The sequence below is a fragment of the Lampetra planeri genome, chromosome 34, assembly GCF_965212315.1.
Source record: "Lampetra planeri chromosome 34, kcLamPlan1.2.h2, whole genome shotgun sequence".
Lineage (NCBI taxonomy): Eukaryota > Metazoa > Chordata > Hyperoartia > Petromyzontiformes > Petromyzontidae > Lampetra > Lampetra planeri.
Genome location: NC_136140.1, coordinates 4,366,585 through 4,393,678, shown reverse-complemented (window position 1 = coordinate 4,393,678; position 27,094 = coordinate 4,366,585). Strand labels below are relative to the sequence as shown.

Below are 27,094 nucleotides of genomic sequence, written 5' to 3'. Positions count from 1 at the left end.
GACAGACAGACGCGGACAGACAGACACAAACGGAAACAAGACTCTGCGTGTTGCAGCATACAACGCAGCGGTCTCTCTAAGCGTATATTTTCAAGTCGGCCTCTCAACTTTCATTTTCCCTTCTCACTCGCTGCAAACTTCTGCCTTCGCTCGTCTGGCATCTCGGCTCTAAGGCCGCCTTTTCTCACTGTCCCCCCTCCCTCTTTCATTTCCTCTTCCCTTTCCTCACCGCCCCCTTTACCCTCCCCCTCCCGCTCCTTCCCTCGCCCTCAACCCTCCCTCCGCCGCTCCTCTCTCCGCTCTGTCCGGGGGAGCGGCTGCAGTGAAGGTGCAAAAGAGTGAGAGGCACCTTTCTTGGGACCCACGGGCCTCCCACTTCCACACCTACCACCCAGGTGACGGCCGAGTGAGGGATCGTCTTCCTCCTCCTCCTCCTCCCCCGTCCCACCAACTGCACTCCAGTAAATGCCCTCCTCTGCCTTACTCTCGCCTGCTGCTCTTCACTGTTGCTTTGCGCTCTCGTGAGAAATGTCTGACTCTGTTCAGAGTTGTTGTTGTTGTCTCCCCCCCCCCCCCTAAATTGTATCCTGTCGGTGTCATGGGCTCAGATGAATATTAACGCATTCGGGACTCTAGCAGAGCAATGCAACCCTTGGTGTTGGAGAACGGTCCGCTGAAGTGTCCGTCACGGAAGTAGATCTGAGATCCCTTCCCCCCCCAAGGGTCGCCCCTTTGCAAAAGAGGTGATGTTTCACGTGCCTCACTGGCTTTATTGCCATCTCCCGATTAATTAAAGGATACCGAACTGATGCGACCTCTGGTCCACACGGTACACGCCAGCACTCTCCCGCCGCACCTTGCCACAGGCACTTATGTTCATGGCATTAGTTTTTAATTCTCAAAGCTGAAATATAGCCAAGTTAAGTAAAGAACCACATTTAACGTGACGGTTTCTTGCCCAGACATTGGTGGGTGACTGGGCTTAGGCCATCGACTCGCTGAGCTTGTGAACTCTGTTTAATCGCGGACGACTCGCCTGGATTCAAACCCAGGTCCCTCAGCGCCCTGACCTCTGAACCATTCGGCCACCTTTACTGCGGAAGAGCGCTGAGGATTGTTGATGTGAGGCTGCCATCTAACTGTGTGTCAAGTGATGAGATGAATAACCTTTTTGGTTCATGCTGCCGTGATGTGCTTGTCATGCATATAATTTGTGGAGCATGCTTGTATTGTTAATTTGGTTGCCTGTATCATATATACCTGGCTACCTGCCTGCTTTCTTGTATGTCTGTCTGTCTGTATCTGTCTATCCTTCTGTGCTCTTGTCTGCCCATCTATATGTATATTGTCATGCCTGTAAATCACTCTGCCTCCTAACGATCTGTCTCCCATCCATCCACATATCCATCTGTTTGTCCATTTGTTAAATGTTCTGCCTTGGTGTAGTTCTGCTTCATTGCCTATTTGGCATTCCCGTCTCTGTGTGTCTGTCCGTGTGTCTGTCCTTTTGGTCTCTCCCTGTATTTCCCCGTCTCTCTCTCTCTGTGCTACTCTCACCCCCATCCTCTGCCCTCCCCTCTCCTCCCCGCCCCTCCCCTCCCCCATCCCGTCTCCCCATCGCCCCCTCGCGCAGTGGCGATGGTGTCGGCCACGTTCTCTCCGACCTCCATGAGCGCTCACAGCATCAGCTCGCTCCACCCGAGTAGCCTGGGCCGCGCCACGCTGCCCCTGGGCTCGCGCAGTGCCTCCGTGCGTCGCCGCGCTCGCAAGAAGGACTTCAAGAGCTCGCGTGAGACCCCCGCGTCGTGGTTTGTGCTCTGTACCGGGCTCCTATAATAATGAAAAAAACCCAGCCTGCGTACCACACTCACACCCAGGGCCCCGTTTCTCGTGGAAGGTTTCGGGGGTCCTCCGACCGTGCCTGACCCTTAGGAGGCTCGGCCGAGATGCGTGGTACTCAGCGAGGCGGCGTGGAATGAATATTATAATGATAGTGATGATCATGGCAGTAATTGTGATGTTGCTAGTGGTATTGAGCTCGTGATGATGGATATCATGAAGGTGGCGATGATGAAGCTGACTCGCCCCTGCTGGACATCTGTGAAAAATAGCTTCATAGCTCATCGGATTCAGATTTGGAAAATTCCAGCAGCAACCGCTGCCGTTATTTCCGTCATCATTATTATTCTTCTTACTCGAAGCCCCTTGCCACCCTCATCCGCCCCACCCCCACCCCCCTTTTCCCAAGTTAATTGTGACCCTCGTCTGTGGGAGGGTGTCTCTCGCTTTGTGCTAAGGTCAGTCGCGGGAGGCGACGGCTCGCCTCGTTAGTGGCTGTCACGCTGGCCGGACTTGGCTGCGCATCAGCAAAGGCTCACCGCCCCCCCCCATCCCCCACCCCCGCCCCCCAGTGTCTCTGGCGTCGAGCAGCCTGGGCCCCGGCGGGCAGGTGGTGCACGCGGAGGTGATGGAGGTGGTGCTGTACGGGGACGGCCTGGGCAGCCTCGGCGTTCAGCTGCAGGGCGGCGTCTTCAGCACCGAGGTGCTCAACCTGCCCCCCGTCGTCAGCTTCATCGAGCCCGACAGCCCCGCCGAGCGGTGAGGCACCGGGGGCCGGCGGCGTGCGGCGACACCGTGCGGCGACACCGTGTGGCGACACCATGTGACACCACGCGGCAACCGCATGTCACACCGCACGGCAACACCGTGTGAAACCCCACGGCAACACCGTGTGATACCGCGCGACACCACGTGACGACACCATGTGACACGATGCGGCAACGGCATGTCACACCGCACGGCAACACCGTGTGAAACCCCACGGCAACACCGTGTGATACCGCGCGACACCACGTGACGACACCATGTGACACGACGCAGCAACCACATGTCACACCGCACGGCAACACCGTGTGAAACCCCACGGCAACACCATGTGACACCGTGCGACACCACGTGACGACACCATGTGACACGACGCGGCAACGGCATGTCACACCGCACGGCAACACAGTGTGAAACCCCACGGCAACACCATGTGATACCACGTGACAGCACCGTGCGGTAACGCCGCACGACGCAGACTGAGGCCCAACGCTTCAAGAGCCGCAATGCGTGTGGTGAATGCGAGAGGGTGGTGGTCCTTCACAAATAACGTCGCGAAGCTCTCCTTAGAGAGCAGCGTGTGGCTGCGGAACCGAACGCTGCTGACCCCTGAGTTAGGTCAACCGGCCCAGGCCCGCGTCCGTTTGACCTCTTAGCGATGGGCTGTGGCCACTCAGGCACGGGGGGGGGGGGGGGGGGGGTTATTTCAGTCTGTCAATGGCCGGGAAAATATTTCCGTGAGAAATGAAGCATCCGCAGACCGTTGTGGCGGTTGCTGTTAGCCGGTGCCGACCTGAAGCCAGCACGGTGCAGGAGAGGGGGACGGTGAGGCCGGAACCACGCGGGGAACAATTTTGTCTCCAATCGAGTTTTTTTGGGTTTAGATCGCGTAAATATAAATGTGTCGTTAAACCAGCCACCACCCGACACAGCTCAATTAGTAAGGTTTGTCATGTCAACAGAACATGGCCAATTCGTTACTAGTACAGCACACCGGTGTGTTGGAGAGTAAACCCACAACATTTTCAACTCGAGTTTGTTCGTCGGGTGGTGGCGGATTTAACGACACATTTATATTCACGCGATCTAACCCAAAAATCTCTGTTATGGATAATATCGGTCGCAAACGCCTACGTGTTAAACTGAATCTCGTCTCTCTAGCGCCGATGTTCGCAGGCTGCGTCAGCTACTCAATTAAGGTTGAGTTGACCTTGAGAAGGGAGTGGAAGGCCGGCGACAACATCCGTTTGTGCCGCACGCTGCAGATGCGGGGTGCTGCAGGTGGGAGACCGGCTGCTTGCCGTGGGCGGTGTCCCCACGGAGGAGGCCACGCTGGACGAGGTGCACCAGCTGCTACGGGAGGCCGCGGCCGGCGGCCGCACGCGCCTGCAGATGGAGTTCGACGTCGCGGGTGAGCGCCGACCTTGCGGGGGGGGGGCGGGGGGTTGGGGTTGTTTGGGGGGCGCTGCTGTGAACGCGCCCCACGCCGGCGCCACGGGGGTTTACCACCGGATTACACTGGTCAACACACTTTTTCTGGCATAAGGTATTCCAACGGTCTTAAGGTAATTTTGGGGTGCTGATTCTAAATCTGGCATCAGTTTTTGTCTATCACATCAGGTTTGCGAGATATCAAATATTGCATTTTCAATAAAAACTGCAGAAGAAAAATATTAAATGAATGTGGATATCTACATAAAATGATATTATAAACACACTATCCTAAAAATACAGCACCGTATTTTGACACTAAAGCAGTCACTGGCTCGCAACAACTTGCAATCATAAGTGAAAGAGTTAATTTCGGGTAAAATCAATGAAAATGGGGTATGCCGATAGCATAAAATTAGATGTGATAGAGCAAATCTGAGATCAGATTTGGAATCAGCACCCTGAAATTAGTCTAAAACAGCTGCAAAAGTCCAGGCCAGAAATTATTTTTTTTGTTGACCAGTGTTATCAACGATTAAAGTAACAAAGAAACATTTGGTCAGTGACAGTGCCTTAACTAGAACGGTATATTATCGGTGAAGCTAGTAATGGTGTTGATGATGACGATATAAATGGTTGAATTTTTGCTGATGCATATATTGGCAATGATGATGTTCGTGATGATGTCACACAGCTGCTGTTCCTGACTGCTTCCATAGATGATGATGATAAGGAAGTCGCTCATGGCAATGCCATGCAGAAGGGCCGTTGCTCAAAACGTTATCAATTATATAGATCTTTATTTTCGGGCGGCCGTGTAATGTTGTTGTTATTGATGCTTATGCACCACTCCCAACACAGCTGCACCAACTAAGTGGTCCAAGTGGTTTTTGAGAAGGTGCCAGTCCACAACACATTTAGAGTGGCTCTCTGGAGCTCCCTCCAGTGGAGGTCCTTCAGCCAGCAGTGGCATGAGCAAGCAATTGCAGGGCTGCACCTTTACCTGCGTAACGGAATTCTAAATTCTGATTATTTACTGCCCTTTGTAATTCCACTGCTGGATGAAGTGCTCCCCATGACTTGTTTGTCCACGCTTCAACGTGTACCAGTCAGTGTCGGTGTGTTCAGATATCGCTCGGCACTGCTGTGGGCTGTGGAGGGAATTGAACTTCGATGCCCCATGTTCATGGCACACTGCGCTTCGATGAGTCAAGACTAACTCTTTTCAAACTATCTGTGAACAATGCCTGATGGAAACGGACTGATGCTGAATATTTTTGTTTTCAAGATGTTATATTTAACCTCGTATGTATGTTTTTATTGCATGGGCTTAGAGGGGTATTGACATGCGACGCGTGGGATAAATATTGAACGAAGTTGATGGTGTGGCCAGTATTAGTGAGCACAGTCTGAGGCCTGTCCCAGACTCTTAAACACATCCTCAATTTGAACAACAATGCTCACTTTGTGTTTTTTCGCTTTTTTTGTCTTTTCAAACTGTTGCAGCTGTGCTTATCAGCGTGTCGTGAGATGAAAAAATATCCACTTGGAACCCTCACAGGAAGCAATTCATGCCACTTTGTTATAGAAATGCCCTCTGAAAAGTGATATCGGAGAATTGCCTCTGAAGCGCGCCTTCATGTGCCTCTTATCTATAATAAGGGCTCTGAATTTTCTCACATTTCGCTCCGCTATGGAGATGGATGTCTCATAGCATTGGAACTGATATCTTTTTAATTCCTCACTGTGGGAAATAACATTCTGATCTAATGAAAACCAAATTAAATATTAATGGATTTTTTTTCCTGCATTATTTCTTGTCTGGGCTGAGCCCCCCAGTCTCACCCCTCTATCTATGGCCCTTGATATTATAATCTCCGGGCATTAGCATAAGCCCTACCTTAACCGCCTCTCAGCACAAAGTATCTGATTAGCTGTTTCCTGTGAAACGCCATTTCTCAAGCCACAGCCTTTATGCCCCCTCCCACCCCCTCCACCACATCGGTGCAGCATTCTGCGTTTAGCAATCTTCTTAATTAATTCACGCGTGAACATGTCACATGCTGTGTACCGCACCTGATGGTCGGTAACCGCACAAACACGTGTGCCGCGGTTCGTCACGATGCTTTAGACTATCCATCCCTCTTCCGGCACTGATGTGTTTCAGGAATGCTTCGTAACATTTATTATAAACCTGTGCTCTCGATTGATGTACACTCCCAAGTCTCACTATAAGCATTTTCTTAAAGACCTCCTCCCACACTGATCTGTAGCTCACAGTCTGCGTTAGAGTTATGCACGTCGCAAGGCTCAGCATAAGCCATTACTCAAACACAAGCCTGCGAGACACTTTAAAAAGTTATTTTTTGCAAAGTTGGACGCCCGAGCTTTCGGGTGCAATTAAAGCTTCAGCAGAGGCACAATCTCAGCACGGTTGGCTATGTACGGCATCACAGAAGTTCAACATACATAGCTCATGAATGTGACCTCATCTTAAGACGTTGTACCGACATGATGGGCGTGTTTTTAATGTAGAGAGAAACGGTTACAGGCGGTGGCGAAAAACAGAAAAGGTCTTAGGGTTGGACATGAATGGAGGGCAGGGAAATCGACAGCACGCAGGTGAACGGAGGCAGAGAGTTCCAGACAATGGGGGCAGCAGAAGAGAATGGGCAACTGCCTTCTAAGCACGTGGTCACCAATGCCACGTTTTCGCGAGCGTGAGAAATCCGTGCTCGTTTTTTCGTACGAACACTTAAAGAGCAATGCGGTTCCGTAGTCTCAACCCCTCCCACCCGCCCGCCCGCCCCCCTGTCCCCCCAAATCCTCCTTTCCCTCCAAAATTGCTTATTTGAAACAAATGTTAATATATGCTTGGGTTAAGTTAAGGAATGACGAGGATTTATATATATTTTTTGAAATATTCCACTGTGTAGGAAAACAAAAACCCCAACACGGCCCTGAAGAGTTTACCGAAGTGCGGCCCACTGCCGATTGCGCATCTGCGTTGGGCCCGTGCCGTCGCTCCGTTTTTCGAGAGTGTCCCGGGGTGCTGGGTTTTTACGCCTTCCATGGAAATGTGGGCCACGCAGACTTGCCTGGTTCGTTGGACCCAGGCCGGCTTGCTTGGTTGCTTTCTCAGTGGTCATGGAAAAGTCGGAAAACGGATGGCGAGTCACTCGTGGCCACTCGCTGAACTTGAAACGTCTTCTTGAACTTCTTTTGCACTGTACGTGGCCAACCATGCTAATCGCGGGGGGAGAAGTTTCAAGTTTTTCATTTATTAGGTATAGCCCTGTGAGCCATTCGGCTCTTGAATCGGGTGCAACCGCAACAAACAAAAAAAACAAAAACATGAACAAGAAAAAATCTTAAAAAGACTATGTGCAAACAGAAAATCCAAGTAAAGACAGCAAAATATTGCAGAGAAAGCACCGTACACCAACGCTGTGTGCAAAAATCCCAGTGGGATGCAAGTCAAACAACAACAACCACAAGACAACTTAGATTAAGTCCATCAGTCTAACTCTGTACTACAACAAACAAACATGGCCAAACCGAAAAACGTTTAAAAAATCACCAAAATAAAGCCATGAAAGCAATGAAACAGCCACTGTGACGCCGTCCATTAATCAGCTGTTCCGCTCGCCCACTGAATGCAGAGTCCGTCGTTCCCAGCAGCGGCACGTTCCACGTCAAATTGCCCAAGAGGAGAGGCGTGGAGCTGGGAATCACCATCAGCTGTAAGTCCGCATTGCCACCCAATGGCATCACGCCATTTGGCCAAAGGAGCTGCAATGAAAGCTCCACAAAATCAATTCCGCAAGCGGTAGTCTTATTGCGATTTGTGTTTTAGTCGATTGATCAAAGTTGCCAAACTGCCGCATTGTAAACGATACGGCCACGAAAACATATATATATGACGAGCAGAGTCGACGTTTACGCCTCCATGCGCGAAGAAAATTTTATCCATTAGCATTCGTTAACTTTAACGAGAGTACCCATTAAGTGAACTCTGGCTAGGGTCACTCGTGATTGATTGAACATTAAACCAACTCTATTCATTTAATTGGGACCCTTGTGCTGATACAGTTTAATTTCCACGTCTGAGCTGAATATTGAAGCTGGCCAAAGATTTGTGTTCAATGTCTGATTGCATCTCCTACATTTATTTAAATATAAGATGTGGATTACTTAGGATTTTACCAGCATTCTTGTTGCATCCATATACTAATGGTAATAATAATTACAGCCCTTTAATAGTTCACTGCTGAATGAAGGCCTCCGTCATGGGGGTTGTTTGACCATACTTCACCTTGCTACTGGTGGTCACTGCCTGTTGGTGAAGAGCTCTGCTGGTGGTAGAACCGGTGCACATGCCACTCACCAGTGATTGTTAACCGTGGCAGGGAATCGGACTCAGGTCACTGGGTTCATAGCTCAGTGAATCAAACCTGTCAACCCCTTATCATTGCCCTACCTCACTACAGACCAATTCAGACCTTATTGGTCACCCCGTGGTGCCCTTATAAATCTCAGCGTTCATCCTAGAAAGTCCCATCGCAAGGAAGAAATGCAAACAAATAGACACATTTTTGTGCCCGTATTGAAATGGCTGTATGCCGTATGGACCTGAAAACTCAATTACCCTGTACAAGAATATGGGGTAAACCGTATGGGTTGATAGGTATGGTGAACTCACCACGTTTGCCTCCATTGCGCCCAGATTTAATACATCATCAACAAATACGCGTTGGTATATTTAATGAGGATCAGGGGAGCAAAATCATGTTTTGAAGTAAGAACACCCCAATGTAGTTATACAATACATTTATATTTTTATTGACTTCATTTAAGTAATTGCCGTTTAATGAATAATGCTCTTAAACGCAATAATGTGCTTACCGGCGTATGTGATTATTTACACTTTTCGGGAGGGTTGTGGATGATGTTTGGCCATTTCCAATATAATGAGTGGCTTGCATGTGACGGCAAACCCATAACGCCCATAGACGCCCCGTGGCATGGGGAGGTCCTTCATCCAGCAGTGGATTGACAAAAGGCAGTAACTAAAGATATTCATTTACTTGTAGAACATTTCAAATATGAGACCAGGGCTATGCCATTGCTGCCCAAAGATGATGGGCCTTCAAAACAAGCTGAACAAATGGCCAATACAGGGGCCACTTTCGCCGATAAGACATTGTCAGCGTGAGGTCCGCCACACGTTTGAAACCATTGGGTTTGACAGCAGCACGGTGATGATGGTGGTGGGGGATGTTTTAACTCCTTGTGTATTGTCGGGGGGCCGCACATCAGTGAAGGGCACCGATTTATTAAACGCCCTCTCTCATTCTCAAACATTTCAGCCGTTCCTCTAGTGCTTTGTCAACACCCAGCCGCTCTCCGCACTAGGGTAGAGGAGAGAAGGGGGGGGGGGCTTCAGTTCCTCGTACCCGTCTCACTCGTGGTGCTTGTGGTGGTTTCTCAGCACCGGCTTACCGCAAGGCGGGCGATCCACTCGTCATCTCCGACGTCAAGAAAGGCAGCGTTGCGCATCGGTGAGCCCGCGGCTTAAGCCGCCGTGTGATTCGCTGCCCAGCCTAAGTGGGTCGGTAACGGTGATGTTAAGTTTGGATGTCTATAAGGGTTGGGTTTTTTTTGGCATGCTGGACCCAAAATGCCAAAATTCCAAGCAGCTAGCAACAGACAACACTGCTGAAGCAGCGATAGATAAGAGTCGATACGTTTCTTGAATTGAGTAAGGTTCATTAAAACTTGGGAATAGTGACGATGGGAGGGAATCCCAAAGCCGAGCAGTGCGAGGGAAGAGAAGTGGGTCATATGCTTGGCCAGCCTGGTCTAAGCATATGTAAGCGAAGGGACATGGTTTAGTGTTAGACTCAACTCTTGTATATGCGGTGGGACACTGTTGATTGATAGACCAGGTTTTGTCTATGCTGAGGGACATGGTTGATCGTTAGACCAGGCTGTGTCTATGCTGAGGAACATGGTTGATTGATAGACCAGGATGTGTCTATGCTGAGGGACATGGTTGATTGTTAGACCAGGCTGTAACAATGCGTAGGAACATGGTTGAATGATAGACCAGGCTGTGTCTATGCTGAGGGACATGGTTGATTGATAGATCAGGCTGTAACTATGCTGAGGCACATGGTTGAATGATAGACCAGGCTGTGTCTATGCTGAGGAACATGGTTGATTGTTAGATCAGGTTGTGTCTATTCTGAGGGACACGGTTGATTGATAGACCAGGCTGTGTCTATGCTGAGGAACATGGTTGATTGTTAGATCAGGTTGTGTCTATTCTGAGGGACACGGTTGATTGATAGACCAGGCTGTGTCTATGCTGAGGAACATGGTTGATTGATAGACCAGGCTGTGTCTATGCTGAGGGACATGGTTGATTGATAGATCAGGTTGTGTCTATTCTGAGGGACACGGTTGATTGATAGACCAGGCTTTGTCTATGCTGAGGGACACGGTTGATCGTCGGACCAGGCTGTCTAAATCGTTGACCTCGGTGTCGCTTCCCCGTGAGGACGGGGACTCTGGAGCCGGGCGATCAGCTGCTGGCGATCGACGGCGTCCGTCTAGACCACTGCTCCATGGAGGACGCGGCTCACATCCTACGGCAGGGCGACGAGCTCGTGCGGCTCAAGATCCGCAAGGACGACGACAACTCAGGTCTCGGTTCGTCTTCGGGCGTGTACTGAGGATTTGTTTTACTTTGTATCGCCCTCGTTATTGCTGTGACAGAAAACTGAACGAAGCTCGACACGTGATGTATGGGGTGAATAATAATGAAATTATTAAATGTTACGTATGTATGTTGAACTTATTTCGCACCGTATGGAGCCAACCGTACGTATCGGAGGTGTGATTAATACGCCTTTTGGCGTCATCTGATCCAACACCAATGGAGACTAGGCTCTAAGAAAAGCTGTCTCGGGTGTGGACCAATCAACTTCAAGGACAGTGCATATCATTATCATTATCAGAGTTGTTTCTTTATGTTTGCATTTTGACTGCTTGTGTTGTGGTTATTGCAAACATGATGCCTTGTATAAAGGTGTCAGTTTTTGTACCAGTTTAAAGGGTAAAAGCCTATTACGTGATTAATATCGATTAATATACAAAGCATTTCAGAATATATATGTATATGTATGCCTGCATTTTTTAAAAAAATATAATTTCGTAAAAATTTGGCATTTTTTTAAAGTTTTCTTGCCAAGTCCTCACAACAAGGGCCTACAAAAACCTGCGTGGGCCCGAAGGAACGGATCTTCGAATGAACTCCCTTGGGGCGACCGCACCTCACCCCGTCGCTCCTCTCCTCCTCTCGACCCACCGGCCGTGCAGACGAGCTGGAGGGCACGGGCGCCATCAGCTACACGGTGGAGCTGAAGCGCTACGGAGGGCCACTCGGCATCACCATCTCCGGCACCGAGGAGCCCTTCGACCCCATCATCATCTCGGGCCTCACCTCCGGCGGCCTTGCCGAACGGTACTTGCTGCCGCTCGGGCCCCCCCGCGGAGGTCGCGAGGGGTCGTGGTGCAGTGGCCGCAGCTGCTGGGGGGGGTGGGTTGTCCCTAGGTGCCAGGATCTGAGACGGTGGGCGCGGGGAGGGGAGGGTGGTACTCAGGAGGAGGCCTCATCCGGCATTTTCCCACAGGTCCACCAGCTCTGGCGATGGTTCAAGCGCTGCTTATCGCCGCTAGGGATGGGGAGACGAGGGCAGTGGTGCAAGGAAAATTGTGTTTGGTAAGGTGTTTGGGGTTCAGCCGATATATATCTTGTGACTTTCTGAGCCGTCCCCTACTGGACATCTCTAAAAAAGAGCTTCATAGCTCATCGGATTCCTCCAGTTTAAATAAAGATTCTGATTTCAAGCATCTTATAGAAATTGCTGATGGTTTCTGCAGTGTCTCCCGGCACAGATGGATGGTTGTTACAAATTCGTACAAAATGCTCTTCTACAAAATGCACGGCATGTGAAATCTCACTGCAGCTGCGTTTCAACCTGCCACTCCATGTAACTTTGCTGTGTGTGCCTGCCTGTGTGTGTGCATGTGTGGGAAGCAGTAGTGTGAGAATCGGTCTTGGGCCTCCCATAGGAGTACCTGATGCGATGTACAAACATCGTCACTGGGGAGACAAAGGCAACCAGGCATAGTAATGGCCACCCCACCCCCTCGTGTGCTTTGGCGACCTTCACAGGTGTTCGCTAACAGCATTTGCTCAAGGAGTGTTCGATAAGGATTCTTTGTCTTTCTGCCTGTGTCCGCACGTGATGGCCGTCCGTGTGTGTTCACCCGTAGTGTAGCGGTTAGCGCGCTGCGCTATGTACCTGGCGACCCGGGTTCGATTCCCGTTCACGGCCAACACCAGTGACGATGATCTGAACCGGGCCTGGGCCTCCCCTAGGTCGACTCAGCCTCAAATGAGTACTTGGTGCGGTGTGCCAACACCGCCACTGGGGAGACAAAGGCGGCCGGGCGTGGTGTTGACCACCCACCCCCTCGTGTGCCGTGCCGGCCCTTATAGGTGCTCGCTAACAGCACTTGCCTACAGTCTGTTAAGGCTACACGGGGGATCTTTGCCTTTTTGAGGAGTAAAAAAAAAATCTATAAAAATGCTGCAAATATCAATCGCGGGCCTTTTGAAACCCGCGCTGCGTCGCAGGACCGGAGCCATCCACATCGGAGACCAGATCTTGGCGATCAACGCCGTCGGCCTGAAGGGGAAACCGCTGAGCGAGGCCATCCGCCTCCTGCAGACGGCGGGAGAGACCGTCACGCTGCGCATACGCAAACTCGCCGAGCGTGAGTGCCCACCCCCCCCCCCACGCCAGTCCCAACTTTATCCCGATCGCGCAATCGGCGGGTGTCGTGTCACAAGGCGAAGTGCGGAATTCGTTCGGAGTGTGACCCTTCGTGTGAGAGAATCGTCTGCACACGGGGATAATTGTTCTTCACTTGGCAGTCAATCTCTCACTCGGAGCTGGAATTTAGCCAAATTGAGTCCAGATGAAAAAGTTATTATCACGTTTTTTTTATCATTTAGTGACCGGGCCGAGACCATCAACTCACTGCGCTTGTGAGAGAACCCGCTTGTAATCGGAGGCTAGCATCTAGATTCGAGCGCAGGGTGTCTCAGCGGTGCGGGGCTCAGCGCCGTGACCTCTGAGCCACGTGGCCAGCTCTCGTCCCAACGTCCGTCGTAAAGCACGGCTCTGGCATTGCACGCGAGAGACCACCTCGAGCAGGCCGCCAACTCTCCCACCGATGCGCAGGCCCCTACCGCGCGCTGACGGGCGGCGCGGGCGCCCTGGCCGAGGGCAGCGACGGGGAGGAGGAGGAAGAGGAGGACGAGGAGGAGGAACTGGACAGTGTGCGGCGCGCTGCCAAGATGGCCGAGCTGCTGAGCGCTGTGCCGAGCCTGGACAGCGCCACTGGCTCGTGGGACGGCTCGGGCACGGACAGTGGATACGGCACGCAAGGTTGACATTTTTTTTTACTTTTTCTTTTTTACCACGTGAGGCCCACCGAACTATATAGCTCTTTTTTCAGAAGCAACCGAACCACAAATGATAGGTGAACGAAGCGGCTTATCAACACGTCGACATTTATAGCAGCCAAATGCTGTAACGCACGTTGAGTTTAAATATGGAGGGAAACACTGGAGGACCTGGAGAAAATTCCACGTGACCACGGGGAGAACGTGAAAACTCCAAATATACAAGCATCATGGTCGGGATCAAACCCACGACCTCCTGTGTACCAGGCGAGGTAGTTAACATCTCGACACCGTGGCGAGGTCCGGCGCCGCCTCCTTTCATGAGTTTCCTTTCGCCACGCGGCACGGGAGAGTTCTTCTGGAAAACCGCACTCTCCACGCCAATCGTATCCATACGTGGTGATGCACCTCCGATTTAGCACAGTTGGCTACGCACCGTGCAAAAGAAATTCAACAGAGACAAACATCGCCCCCCTCATAGCCTCAACAGACTGTTGGGGCAAGTGCTGTGAGCGAGTAGCACCCTAAAGTTCAACATGCATACGGACACGTTGATCCTCTCCCCACGGTATGATTGTGATGCCGCCCGCGATCGTTCCCCCCCGGGGGTCACCCCCCTCACCCCCCTTTCCCCCCTGAGACAGGGAACGGAGTTGGCTCCGCTCGGGGGCTGCCGCAGCACTCGGCGACGTGGAGAGACGCGAGGGACACGCGGGACGCGAGGGACGGGAAGGAAAACCGGGGACTTCAGTCCCCTGGCGGCGGCGGCGGCGGCGCGCGACCCCGGGGCTGTGAGAGGGCGCTCGGCGATGACGAGTGGGAGCGGCACACGTCCGGGTGGGTACACAGTGCGGTGGATCAACAGCGGTCTGCCCCCGCAACCTCAACGTCAACGCCATCATCATTGCTGCCATCATTGGTAAACAGTGTGGTCATTTAAACCGGTTCAGAGTTCCGAATTGTTCGTAAATATTGGTCCAGACAGCCCAAAGTCTCATCAACTATCGCCTCTTCGTTCGTAAGAGTTTCCTCGCTCTATTTACACAGACACATAAACAACGCAGTCTCTGCCAGTCGTGACACGGGCCCTGGTGTAAGGAATGAAATCGGTCGGTCCCGCGTCCACCTCCTCCATTCTTCGTAGCCCAGCTTCTGGGCCTCGCTTGTCCCACGTGGCAGACTAAGCGCGCAACATTCCCGCTGCCATGACACGAATCAATGTAGAGCGGCCGTGCCCTGCAGATTGACCGGCAGCTGCGAGCGCTTGGACGGCGAGCGGGAGGACGCGTACTGGTCGCAAGCCCTGGAGGACCTGCAGACGTGCGGCCAGGCGGGGCTGCTGCGTGAGCTCGAGGTACCGAGCGACGAGCATCTGACCCCCGACCCACGTGTCACCGCGCACTCACCGGCCCGGCGCTCGCATCTTGACTCGTCAGTTGCCTCCAGCACGTAGCCGGCACTTGCAGAGAAGAGGTCGAGAGGTCATCGTGGCCACTGCCGTTGTTTCCCCCACACCTCACCGTTGCTTCCCTCTGTCTGCTGGAGCCCATTACTGTTGCAAAGTTGATCTCAACGGACCTCCATGTATGTATGTATGTTGAACTTTTTTCGCACCGTACGTAGCCAACCATCACATCATCACCAGCAGTGCTTAATTTTAAATAGAACAAGTCCATAACGCTGTTGCAGGAATTAATTTTGGCACGCCACATTTTATTAACATAGGGTGCACTAATTTAGCATTATCATAGACAGGTACACCTTGAACTCTGGTGGTGTAGTGCCTTATGTCGATCATCTCTACTCAAAGTCAGCCAAGCAGCAGTCTGGAAAATAAAGTGAGACATTTAGCCCTGACCACCACCATTTTTAGATTTAGTCCTGCTAGTGTTTAAGTCTTTATGCATTTCCTGCTTAAACGACAATGGTTGTCTTTGCGAGTCAAAGCCGCCCCGATGCAGTCCTAATCCCCGACTTCCACCGCGCTAATTCAGAATGATTTGCGATGGGTTTTTCTTCTTCTTTCTGTTGACCCGTTTTTTTTTTTACGCTGTGGTTCCAACGCCCAGGGTGAGGAAAACTGCGTAATTGTGGGACGGTCACGAGGTGTGTGTGTGCCTTGTCTTTTTTTTTGCAGGACAAAGTGGGAAGCCTTTTGAACCGGCAGGCTCTGGCTTTCATGGTATCCATCCTCGGCGAATATTTGCTTAGAATTGGCCCGCTTTGTTTCTCTTAAAGCAACGCCGGCTTTTCGCTCGTCACCGCTTTCCTCTTCGGCTGCATGAATGTCACACTTTCTGACGAATTTTCTCACCTTGTCCATTCGGCTCGCTTGTTTTTTTCCCTTTTCGAATGCTTACGTAAAGATACACTTCAATTTGCCCCATCTGGCGAGTTGGGTTTTCAGCTGCAGAATGTGGTCGTTTTCGTCAAGATAGGCCTCGTTTTTGACTGGAAGGACCCAGCGGCATGTAGGATTAGTGATTAGCTTTGCCTTATGTAAATAAAATAAAAAGCCTTTACCGACCTTTTTCACCATGCTAATTATATGCAGATTTATAAATTTATTAACTTTTCTCATTACTCTTTTTTTGGGTGAGAACGTGGAACAGTTTCATACTAAAAAAATATATCAATCTGGATAACATAATGAGGACGTTGGGGACTTAATTAATGGTATTTTACAGGATGTTATCCCGTGATTTAAATATGAATTCTTGAAATGCTCTGATCAGGTGGCTTGGAGGAGTGATATTGTGTCAGACCACTGGGGGCCTTGTGGTTTAAATCCAGGCAGCCAACTGTGTGCAGAGAGCTGATGTCCATAATCTGGTCTCCCAACGTTGGGCCAGCATTGGGTCAGCGTTGCACGTTTACTGGGCAAAAATGGGGCAACGTTTTACGAATGTGACACCTTTTTGAGGCAATTCTCTGACACTGTGAGCGTCGCGAATTGATTCGCCCCGATGACCTGACACCAATATCAACATATATTTTGGAGAAAAAACAACCAATTAAAATATACTCCCATGTTGCTAAAATTATGACCAGAATCTAATTTAAATTAATCTCATTGAGATTCGTCTGATGAGACGCAGTCCATCCATTAACACAATGTTCTTCTTCTTCTTATGGATTCGTGGTAGCAGATTAAATATGTAATTTCAGATTTGTTATCCACTCAATTAACACATCGTTCCCACGAGTGTGCCATCTGATAATTTGTGCAAGTGTAGAATGTTGTGTCACATTGCGCTCAAGTATAAACATTCGTTGAATAATATACAGCCCTTTGTCAATCCATTGCTGGATTAAGTGTTCCCTACATCGTGTCCAATGGGAGTTGTTTGACCATACTTCGCCATGCATGTTAGTGAAGGGGGGTGGTAACATATTCATATTTCACTCACCACTGACGTTCGCTTTGGCTGGGATTTGAACTCGGTTTGCTTGGTTTAATGCACAGTCCGCTAATCACTGCACCACCACTCTATCTCCACGACCAGTGTGGTGAAGTATGGTCAAATAACACCCCCCCCCCCATGATCGACACGGAATTTGATTGACAAAGGGCTGTCGCAAAATTGTTTAACACATGGCCACGATTAAACACTTTAATCACAGTTATTCGATTGTTCAAAAATGTTTGCTTGAGCAAGTTATTAAACATGATATAGACGTGACTATTTAGCATCAAGTTGGACATTGTTTCAATGTAACCTGATTCCTTTGCAGAGGATCTGTGGCTGTGGATTAATCCATGCAGGCATCACCTTGCAACACTAATAGCAGCACCCACGTTAATGTCAGCATTGTCACTGCACCTATTCTAACATCGGTTGCATAATTTGCACAATGTCTTGTCATAGGTGACGGGTGAAAAAATGTTTTAGGTGGAGGAGCTGAAATATTTGTGAAAGATTTTAATGAATAAATATATATGTTTTAGACACTCAGTGTCCAAAAATGAGAGGCTGCAAGGTTTCCGAGTGGCAGAGCACGATCTCCTTTGTTCTTTCGGTAAAGTCACGTAGAAGGGAAATAATAAACTAATTAAAAATAAAACATAATAAAATAAAATTCTCACGACGTTTCGGCCACAACGCAAGCAGACGTCCTCAGGTGAAGAACAGAGCTGTCTTTCCGACAGCCCTGAAGAAGAACAGGGTTGTCTTTCCGACAGCCCTGTTCTTCACCTGAGGACGGCTGCTTGCGTTGTGGCCGAAACGTCGTGAGAATTTTATTTTATTATGTTTTATTTTTATTATTCTATTATTTCCCTTCTACGTGACTTTACCGAAAGAACCAAGAAGATGAATCCCTGCAGTCACGAAAGCTTTAAATCGAGACTGGCACGAGTTCACCCAACGGCGTCATGCCACCACGTGCTCTGCAAGTTTGAGAATTTTTCCCTCTTCTCGCCAAGCCCGGCTTTAAGAGGTTTATGTTTTTTTACCGCGCAGGCTTGTGTGTTCTTAATGTAACAGCTGCTAAATAGGTTTGAGGGGGCCCTAAACCCTGTTTGGACACAGCCAACACCCGCTGCCTATGCGTCCTGTTAACGCCACATCCTCATGCGTGATCAATTAACCAGACACTGATGTACTTGACGGATTGTGTGAAAACGACTGTTTTGGTAATGTGATGTGTATTTGTGAGAATCACTGAGTCAAAGTGTATCACGTGGGGAGATTCTTTTGGTTGTAACCTAACCATGGGATTTACACTAATTTTTGCTTTTTTTTTCCTAATTGGAAAATGTGACACCATATTATGCATTATTCATAATAATTACACAAAACCATGTGTTACTTATTGTATTTAATATGCATAAAGCTACCAAACAACCTGGTTTAGCCAGGACAGTCCTGGTTTCAGAAAGGCTTTCCTGGTGTCCTGTAAGAATTTGCATAAATTGGGTTTCTTGTCCCAGCTTAAATAATTTCCGACCTTATCGCTTAACTGATAAGAGGCAAAGAGCCAGGCTGCATGTGTAGTGATCGTGGCTGGCGGGGAAGTGGGTGGGGGGGCGTGTGAGCAGCGGGGAGGGCCAACTTCAGACAGAGCAGAAGGCCGCTCACTGTGCGAGCGGGGTAGTGACTGAGTTGTGGCTATGACAGGGTCTTGCAGCTCACCATGTGACTCGGTTGAGCCTCCCAGAAACGTCTTTTTTTTTCCACGCCAGTCGTGCATTACGTGAGTTGCGCACGCGTGTCGCACGCGTGTTACATGCGTTGTTCGTTACGCTTGCGTGTGCGCGTGCGTGTGTGTGTTGCCGCGACAGGCCAGCATCATGTCGGGCATGTCTCCACTCTACGCGAAACCAGACGACGATGACGAACCCTCGCCCGATGAGCCAGAGGCTCCGCGGCCGCGAGCGCGCACGGCCTGGCGCGACGGCAACGGCCACGGCGCTCGGCCACGAAAGGACGCGCACGCGGGAGGCCTCACCTCCTGGGAGCTCAAGGAGTTCCAGCGCCAACTGAAGGACATCATGGCGCCAACACCCGTGGAAATACACAAGGTGGTTGCCCCCCCCCCCCACTGGTCCTGTCTCTAGACCGGCATGGCTGAGTGGCAGCGCCTTTGCAGTTTGGCTCGTGGAGGTTTCGGATATTTGTGTTGCAGCCGCCCTGGTTGATACTGCGGGCATATATTAATGTCACTGGCCTTTTGCCCTTACAAGGACGGGTGTATTGCAGTAAATCTGAAACTTGCAAGCGAAAAGCAGACCGCGACGTGATATTCATTGCATTAATGCGTGTGTAATTTGTAAGGTGACACAGACTTGATAATTGGTTTTTTTACCCTTCTATCTGGCAACAGAACTGACACCTTTTTTACAAGGAGTCATGTTTGCATAGACCACAATACCTGCAGTCATAATGCAAACAAAAAACATAACTCTGTTAATGTATGCACTGTCCTTGAAGTTGATTGGTCCACACCCGAGACAGCTTTCCTTTGGACTCCTTGTAAAAAAGGTGTCAGTTTTTTTTGCCAGATAGAAGGGTAAAAAAACAATTATCATATTTTTTACTGGCAAATGAGGTTTCAATGGTGACACAGACTTCTTGCATTTTAAGGTTATAATCCCTTGTTCATCATGACGTCCTTTTTACTTTGATGTCTCAACAGCGTGACGGAGATCGCGTGATGTGAGGGTTCTGCCTTTGTAGCGAGGGTTGTAAGTTGACGCCGAGGAGGGGGGAGGAGGCGCCTCGGCCCCCCATGTGGAGTGACGTCAGCCGCTAATTATTATTAATGGGGGGGGGGGGGGGGTGTCCATTTGGAGGATGTCACCTTATATTGATTATTAATGAGGGGGGCTGTTTGATGTGGAGGACGTAACCTGTTCATGATTATTAATTAGAAGGGCTGGTCGATGTGGAGTGACGTCACGAGCGTTAAGGATATTCCTGGGTTATTATATTAGGTATGCCAGGGAGAAACACACGTGGATTTTTCTCCGGGTCCTGCGGTTTTTCCCTCCACATTTATAATCAGCAAACGTGCGTTTAGAGTATTTGGCTGCAATAAATGTCCACGCGATGAGCCACTTTGCGATAGCCAGGTCGCTGGTGAAAAAGAGCTATGCAGCTCAGTGGGCTTTACTTGGTCAAATACAAAAGTAGTTTAAATCGTCGAAATAGCAGGGGCTGCTATGTCAGATGGTGCTCTTGCTATAGCGGTCGCCGTCATCGCATGGGCTGCTGTGACAGGTGGTGCTGCACAAGGAGGAGGGTGAAGACTTTGGCTTCTCTGTGTCGGACGGGCTGGTGGAGCGTGGCGTCTTCATCAACGCGGTGCGGCCCGGCGGCCCTGCTGAGTGCAGTGGCCTCCTGAGGACCTACGATCGCGTACTGCAGGTGCGGCAGACGGATACAATGGAAAGATGACGGGCGGACGGGCGGACGGACGGACGGGCAGAAGAACAGATGAGCAGAGGAACTGATAGATGGATGGTAGGACAGGTGGACAGAAAGACAGACACGTGACAGTGAGACAGAGGGAGAGATGGTTATAAAAACAGACAGATGGATGGATGGACAGACAAACAGATGGAAGAATAGAGGGATGGACGAATGATTGGATAGACAGACGTGTAAAAGTTGTTAGGGTGGACAGACAGAGACATGTAAGGACGGGTGAATGGACAGATGTACGGATGAGCCCACACTCCCATCATAATAATTCACCCGGCATGCACCCGATCTTGTCAGATCTCATATACTAGGCAGAGTTGAACCTGGACGGTGTTTGGGTGCGCGACTGCTGTGCATGATAAAACAGGTCGTCATACGGGCTTGGGGGGGGGGGGCACGTGGTGGGCATCAGGGGGAAATGCAGCAATATCCTTTGCTGTATAGTACATCTATGCTGCCATGGCTATGCTCCCCGCCTCCATCAACCCACACTGACCAGCACGGTGAAGTGTGGTCGAATAACCCTCACGACCAACTACGTGGAGAGGCCCTCATCCAGCAGTGAATTGGAAAACAAAGGGCTGTACGTAAACATACATCGTAAATCTGAATAGACAAGATATATATATATATTATTATGAATATTGAGCTCGGCAATTTCTTTGCACGGCTCAACCCCCCCACGGGCGCTTTCAATTCCCCGCCCGTCCCGGACCCCCCTTTGGCAGGTGAACGACATTCACACGCGGGACTTTGACTGCTGCCTGCTGGTGCCGCTCATCGCCGAGTGTGGCGACACGCTGGAGGTGGTCGTCAGCCGAAACCCACTGCTGTCTCGCCCTCCCCAGCAGCCGGCCCTCCCGGCCCTCCCGGCCCTGCCGGCGCCGCCCAGCCCGCCGAGCCGCGTGCGCCCCGAGCAGCGGTCGCTGGAGTGGAGCGCGAAGGAGGGCGCCACGGGCGGTGGCGACCGCCGCTGCCGCTGGGAGGAGAAGGCGGGGCCCATGAACTTGTGAGCCGTCGGGGGAGGAGGGCCGAGGGTCAAGCGGCGAGCGACGTAGCCAGGGGGGCGTGCAGGCGGTGCGACCCGTGGCACGGGGAGGGGGGCGGGCTAGGGTTGCCATCTCTGAGGTACAAGAAAAAACCGGGACGTATTCTGGAAAGAAGAGAATATCTCATAATTCTGGAATAAAATGCATTGGGCTGACCGCTGTATGATTACGATCTGCAAAGAAATTGAACCTTTGAATCTGGCCTAAAAAAGCCAGATTTGCCCTAGACAGCTGCCTCAAAAGGAGGAGGATCCTGGGAAAACCAGGACAGGTGATAACCCGGACCGAGGTCCACAGGACGCGGGGAGGGGACCTGGGCGCTGGGCTGCGACTAGGAGCGAAATTGGACGTGAGCCCCCATTTAATTCATTCTTCCGGGACCCATGCCAACCACGCTACACCACTGATGAAGGCCCCTTGCTAACTGGACCACCAAGCACCGTTTGTTTATGACTCGATGAGGAACTTGCGAGGAGACACCAGTGGTTCTGCGCCACCCCATCAGAGCCATAATTTAATGTCTTGCCCATCCCGATTTGGAGAGACAGCTCAGCTTGCTGACCCCTTGACTGATGAGATTTCACGAGGCCAATTGTCATTGCTGTTGGGATTGATGCAAAAAAAAAGCCAGTGATGATGTGTTGGCCTTTGTACACATTTTGTTCTCTGACAAAACGGAGCCTGCAGAGAATGGGTACAAATTATATTAACATGGAATTCTTTATTTTTAGCGATGGCAATATGCAATAATGACCATATACAGACACCATCTAAACGGGTAGCCGTGCTAATTATTTTTAAGGGTGTCTGGTTGCACTGTTGTCCCTGGTGCAGGTTAGACATTGATGAGGCCCCACACCTCTGTAAGCATAACAGCAGTTGGCTTTGGCAAGGTCAATGCCTGGTGTTTACTATGGAACAGCACATTACAGAACCTCAATACCCGCAACTCTTTCATCCTCTCTCCAGGAGTAAAAATAAATTTGGCAAGGTTAACTTTTAGCGATGTACATCATGCCCTGATTTATCATTGAATTTAGCAAGCTTCAGACGGATTCATTTCATTGATTTGAGATCAATAACTCAAGACTCATTAAGACTTTACTGTATAAAAATATTTCGAGTACGGTATTACTATTTAATGATTTGTTTAGATGATATTACAACTCAAGCACAAGCAGGACATCAGTGTTAAACCTTAATAGTTAGTGTATGCCCATTAATGTGTTGCTGTTAATGTGCATAACATATATTTTTGAGGGGGTGGGGGGAATCTGTATTTGTTAAAGTCAGTTTTTTTCCTTTCCACCGTGGTTAGTTAACACAGACACGCATGTTGTCAGTAAATGCTGTCGACCCACGCATTTCTGGGTGCGAGAGCCACACAAACACAAGCCGCCAACGGTAGCTTGTTGTTTTATTTCATGTGCTCGATTTACACTCGGCACAATAATAACTTAACGAGGGAAGTCGGGGGGGGGATATGAACCCACTAGCCAGATGCCGCTGGGTTAATTTTCTACTTTCCTATTACTTGGCTATAGGCCACTTGCCTTCATTAAAAGGATTGGATATTCTACATAAAAACAAAAAAACATGTGTATGTTTGTTTACATTGTTAAGTACTCTATCATAATTAATTTTTATATAATCATAGCTTCCAAATATCATGCTCGTCATATTTTTTGTAAGCCGTTATACCCTCGAACAATTTTGATGATGTGTTTTTTTGCGTTACGTTTCTGAGCAGAGATGTCATATCTAAAAAAGATAGGAATGGTTTTGAAGTTGTTTTTCGTGCCACTAAATGTTATATGTGCCTTTTTTTATAAACACACTTTGATGTGTATCAAACCCACTGCTGTACAGTAACATTAGCAGTATAAAATTATAACTGTGCATAAGTATATTCGTAGCATTTTAATCGAAAGGTCATTTAGGAAGGGGTTTTGGGGAAGGGGGGGTGTGGGAAGGGCATACAAGCTGAATCTATTTAATATATTTCTTTACATACAAAAATATTTATAAAGCATAGTTTACTTAGCCAGTGAAACCACATATATGTTTGGTGCTGATGTTCAATTACCGGAACACAACAAAGAGTCATTATTTTGTAAAAATGTGTTTCATTTTCCACGGATGTTCATGCTGTGGAAATAAAACGTCCTTTGGGTGCAGCGGGAGAGATGTGGTCACCTTGGGGGGGAAGAACTTGGCTTGGGGAGACGTCCGGTCACGTGTCACTCAAAAAAAACTAAACAATTTTTTATGTTACCAGTGTAAGGCCCACCGAGCTACATAGCTCTTTTTCAGAAGTGACCAGGCCACGAATAATACCTCAACGAAGTGGCTTATCACGTGGACATTTTTGGCAGCCCAAATACTCTAAACGCGTGATGTTGATTTTTAAATATGGAGGGCAAAACCGGAGAACCCGGAGAAAAATCCACGTGACCGCTGATTGAAAGACACGCAAACTCCAAATATCCAGGCGTCAGAGTCAGGATCGAACCCACGTCCAAGGCAAGGTAGTTAACATCTCGTCACGTTTCCTCCGCCGTATAAGCCTCACATGCTCCTGCTTGTCCCACTTCTCAAACCCCCATATCCAGTCACCACCGCACTCATATCCCAGGCATCCGTTTCTGCATTCTTTCATTCAATCGTGGAGTCAATATTTTCGCGAGATAATTAAACCCACTGTGCATTTTGAACAGATTCATTTAATTAACGTTACCCATGAAAGTCCCACTGAATCTCAAGATTTGTTTTAGGAGAGTTCCAGCATCAAGATATTTGACCAATTGCATTAATCAGCTTGTGGGAGGAAACTGGAACTCCCAGATAAATGTGTTGGCATATAAGATGAAGCACTCAAAGCTCCACAAACAGGAATTTAATCTACTTTTTCTGAACGACCATATCCTGGGCCACCTCGCAGCAGGTGGGCTTGTGGGGGGGGGGTTTCGACATCTTTGTGTGATCCACAAACCCTCGCTTCCAGAGTGAGTGCCGGATCAGGCGTGCAGCACTTTCACCCAGCTCTTAGTGGCTTGCACTTTTGGGTTAGGAGTTAGGTTCAGTGCTTGGTTCGTGTCAGAGGTGTGGACTCGAGTCATGTGACTTGGACTCGAGTCAGACTCGAGTCATGAATTTGATGACTTGCGACTCGACTTGGACTTGCATAACAATGACTTTGTCCCACCTATGAGATGTGGACTCGAGTCATGTGACTTGGACTCGAGTCAGACTCGAGTCATGAATTTGATGACTTGCGACTCGACTTGGACTTGCATAACAATGACTTTGTCCCACCTCTGGTTCGTGTGCTCTCTACCCTCAAACTGCTTGCCACATCTTCCTTATTGGAGGGTATACCACCTGATCATTCATTTTAGACTGCTTATCATTTATCCAGAGGTTTTTTTAGGAGGGTTTGATCGCGTCAATATAAATGTGTCGTTAAACCCGCCACCACCCGGCACAACCAATTGGTCAGGTTTGTCACGTAAACGAAACATGCCAATTCATTACTGTGTTGGAGATTGAAGCCACAACAGTTTACAATTCGAGTGGGTTCACTCTCCAACACAGGTGTGCTAAACCAGTAGCGGATTGACATTTTTGCTTACGTGATAAACCTTACCAATTAATTGTGTCGGGTGGTGGCGGGCTTAACGACATATATTTACGCGATCTAACCAAAAAAAAACCTCCATTATGAATATTAGTCGCGAAAGCCTCCTTACGTGTTAAACTGAGCTCGATAGCTCTCGTTCAGAAGCTACCTGGCCACAAAATGATAGCTCAACGAAGTGGCTTTATCATGTGGAAATAATTGCTGTTGCTTCAAGTGCTTTTGACCCGCACCAGGGCTCAGCGATACCACCCCCAATCCCACCTCGTGTTGACGCTGCAGGCAACTTACTCGCGAGCGTGCCGTGTCTTTATGAAGACGTGAAGCCGGTGGTCACGTTTCAACGTACACACACAAACACAATGCAGAGTGGAGCTGTTTCAAGAACTGCCGGTGGGACGACACTAGCAGTTTAGTTTTTTTTCCCCGCAATGTACTTATCAACCGACTCGAGGTGATGGAAAGCCACCTTATGTTAGCAGGTGCAAGAAGAATATGAAGCTTCCGTGTCCTGGCGCAAAAAGACGTGATGTCAATAAGAGCGAGAGTTGAAGTTTCCCGTGTTGGCACCACGATGAATATTGCATGCCAGAAACACGTGTTTATTGGTGCGTGGCCGTCGGTCCTGGTGAATTAATTTCAGCACAAACGCGCAGGCTCTGAACGGCTCTTGTGAATCTCACTGACAATCCTGCTTTGTCAATATTTGGAAGCAAAAAAATGTGATGTTGACGATAGGCAGTGATGGGATGAACACGCGTGTAATATACCATGGATTTTGCCTGTAAATTGTATGCATTTTACGGTTATTTCAATGATTTCTTTCGTTATTATTTGCCTTAAAATATCTTGTCACCATGTAAAAGCTTCGACTTATAAATATTTATCCGGATGTTTGACCGAGACGTGAGCGTATTTTTATATAAAACTTTTACTTCTCCGACAACGTTGCATATGCTTCACTGATTGGAGGCAGTTTGTCCACGAGTTTATGAATGTACGATGCCCAGGCGCAGATTCCACACGCGAAGATTCGGCGTTTGAGGATTCCCGTGGTCACGGTCAGATATTTTTGTGATCAATGTTCTGAGCATGTAACCGAGACGCCACTTTTGTCAAGTCTCGACCTTGTGTTTACATGCCGTGACTTCAGAAACGTCTTATAATAAACTTTCTGAAATTAGTACGCGGTTTGTTTTTATTGCTATTCTGATCCTGTATCGTTCAACGCTACGCATATTCCACGTGATACTGGTAGGAACCACCTGGTTCCACCAGCCCACAGGGGATTATTGTGTCCGTCCGTCGTGCATCAAAAAATGGGAGGGGTCGGGCTGGGTGGAGAGGGGCTGGGTGCGGAGGGTGGGGAGGGGCTGGGTGGGAGTGGTGGGGCTGGGTGGGGAGGGGCTGGTCACCCCGTGGTGCCCTTATAAAACTCAACGTTTAACCTACTCACGCCGGCTTGTGCCCGCCCTCACAGTCGGGCATATTTGCGGAATACACCACGCCGCCGTTGACCCTGGCCATTGTCCGAGCAACCCAACGTTCCTACCAGCTCCCTCCGCAGGAATGTGTTTTTACAGATTAATTTTGCAATGGATATGTCCGTAAGCTCCAACAGCTGATGGGATTAAGTCGACAAACTATTGCAAGTGCTAAATATGATTTTTTACTTATTACTCGTTAACAATATTGGTCAAAATAGAATATTAAAAACTTGTAAAGATTAGACTGTCATCTAGCAGGCTTCCATTCATGTATGGCCGTGGAATTTGAATTGGACATTGCAATAACCTTATCGCATTACAGATTTCAATTGAAATGCAATTAAATATATTGACACAATAGTGTTCGTGGAAATGCAGAGCTTCCAAGTATTGACTTCATAACTATAGCATGCAGAAGT

At 49.2% G+C, this 27,094-nt stretch overlaps 1 protein-coding gene across 3 annotated transcripts in view; it reads left to right on the top strand.

Annotated features, from left to right (window-relative positions):
- Nucleotides 1–26,371, top strand: part of LOC144730037 (glutamate receptor-interacting protein 2-like) — a 91,338-nt gene extending 64,967 nt beyond the window's left edge. The window contains exons 10-24 of one of the 3 annotated variants that reach the window (XM_078610529.1): nt 1,634–1,789; nt 2,412–2,598; nt 3,870–4,015; nt 7,698–7,778; nt 9,527–9,596; nt 10,598–10,743; nt 11,419–11,563; nt 12,743–12,882; nt 13,353–13,559; nt 14,221–14,413; nt 14,819–14,930; nt 15,714–15,758; nt 18,861–19,100; nt 20,299–20,445; nt 21,354–26,371. In XM_078610529.1, coding sequence (XP_078466655.1) covers nt 1,634–1,789; nt 2,412–2,598; nt 3,870–4,015; nt 7,698–7,778; nt 9,527–9,596; nt 10,598–10,743; nt 11,419–11,563; nt 12,743–12,882; nt 13,353–13,559; nt 14,221–14,413; nt 14,819–14,930; nt 15,714–15,758; nt 18,861–19,100; nt 20,299–20,445; nt 21,354–21,515 — 2,177 coding nt within the window. In that variant the 3' untranslated portion in view covers nt 21,516–26,371. Of the gene's footprint in view, nt 1–1,633; nt 1,790–2,411; nt 2,599–3,869; nt 4,016–7,697; nt 7,779–9,526; nt 9,597–10,597; nt 10,744–11,418; nt 11,564–12,742; nt 12,883–13,352; nt 13,560–14,220; nt 14,414–14,818; nt 14,931–15,713; nt 15,759–18,860; nt 19,101–20,298; nt 20,446–21,230 lie in introns of all 3 variants that reach the window. The other 2 variants (XM_078610527.1, XM_078610528.1) reach the window with 2 other exon arrangements.
- The last annotated feature ends 723 nt before the right edge of the window (nt 26,372–27,094 follow it).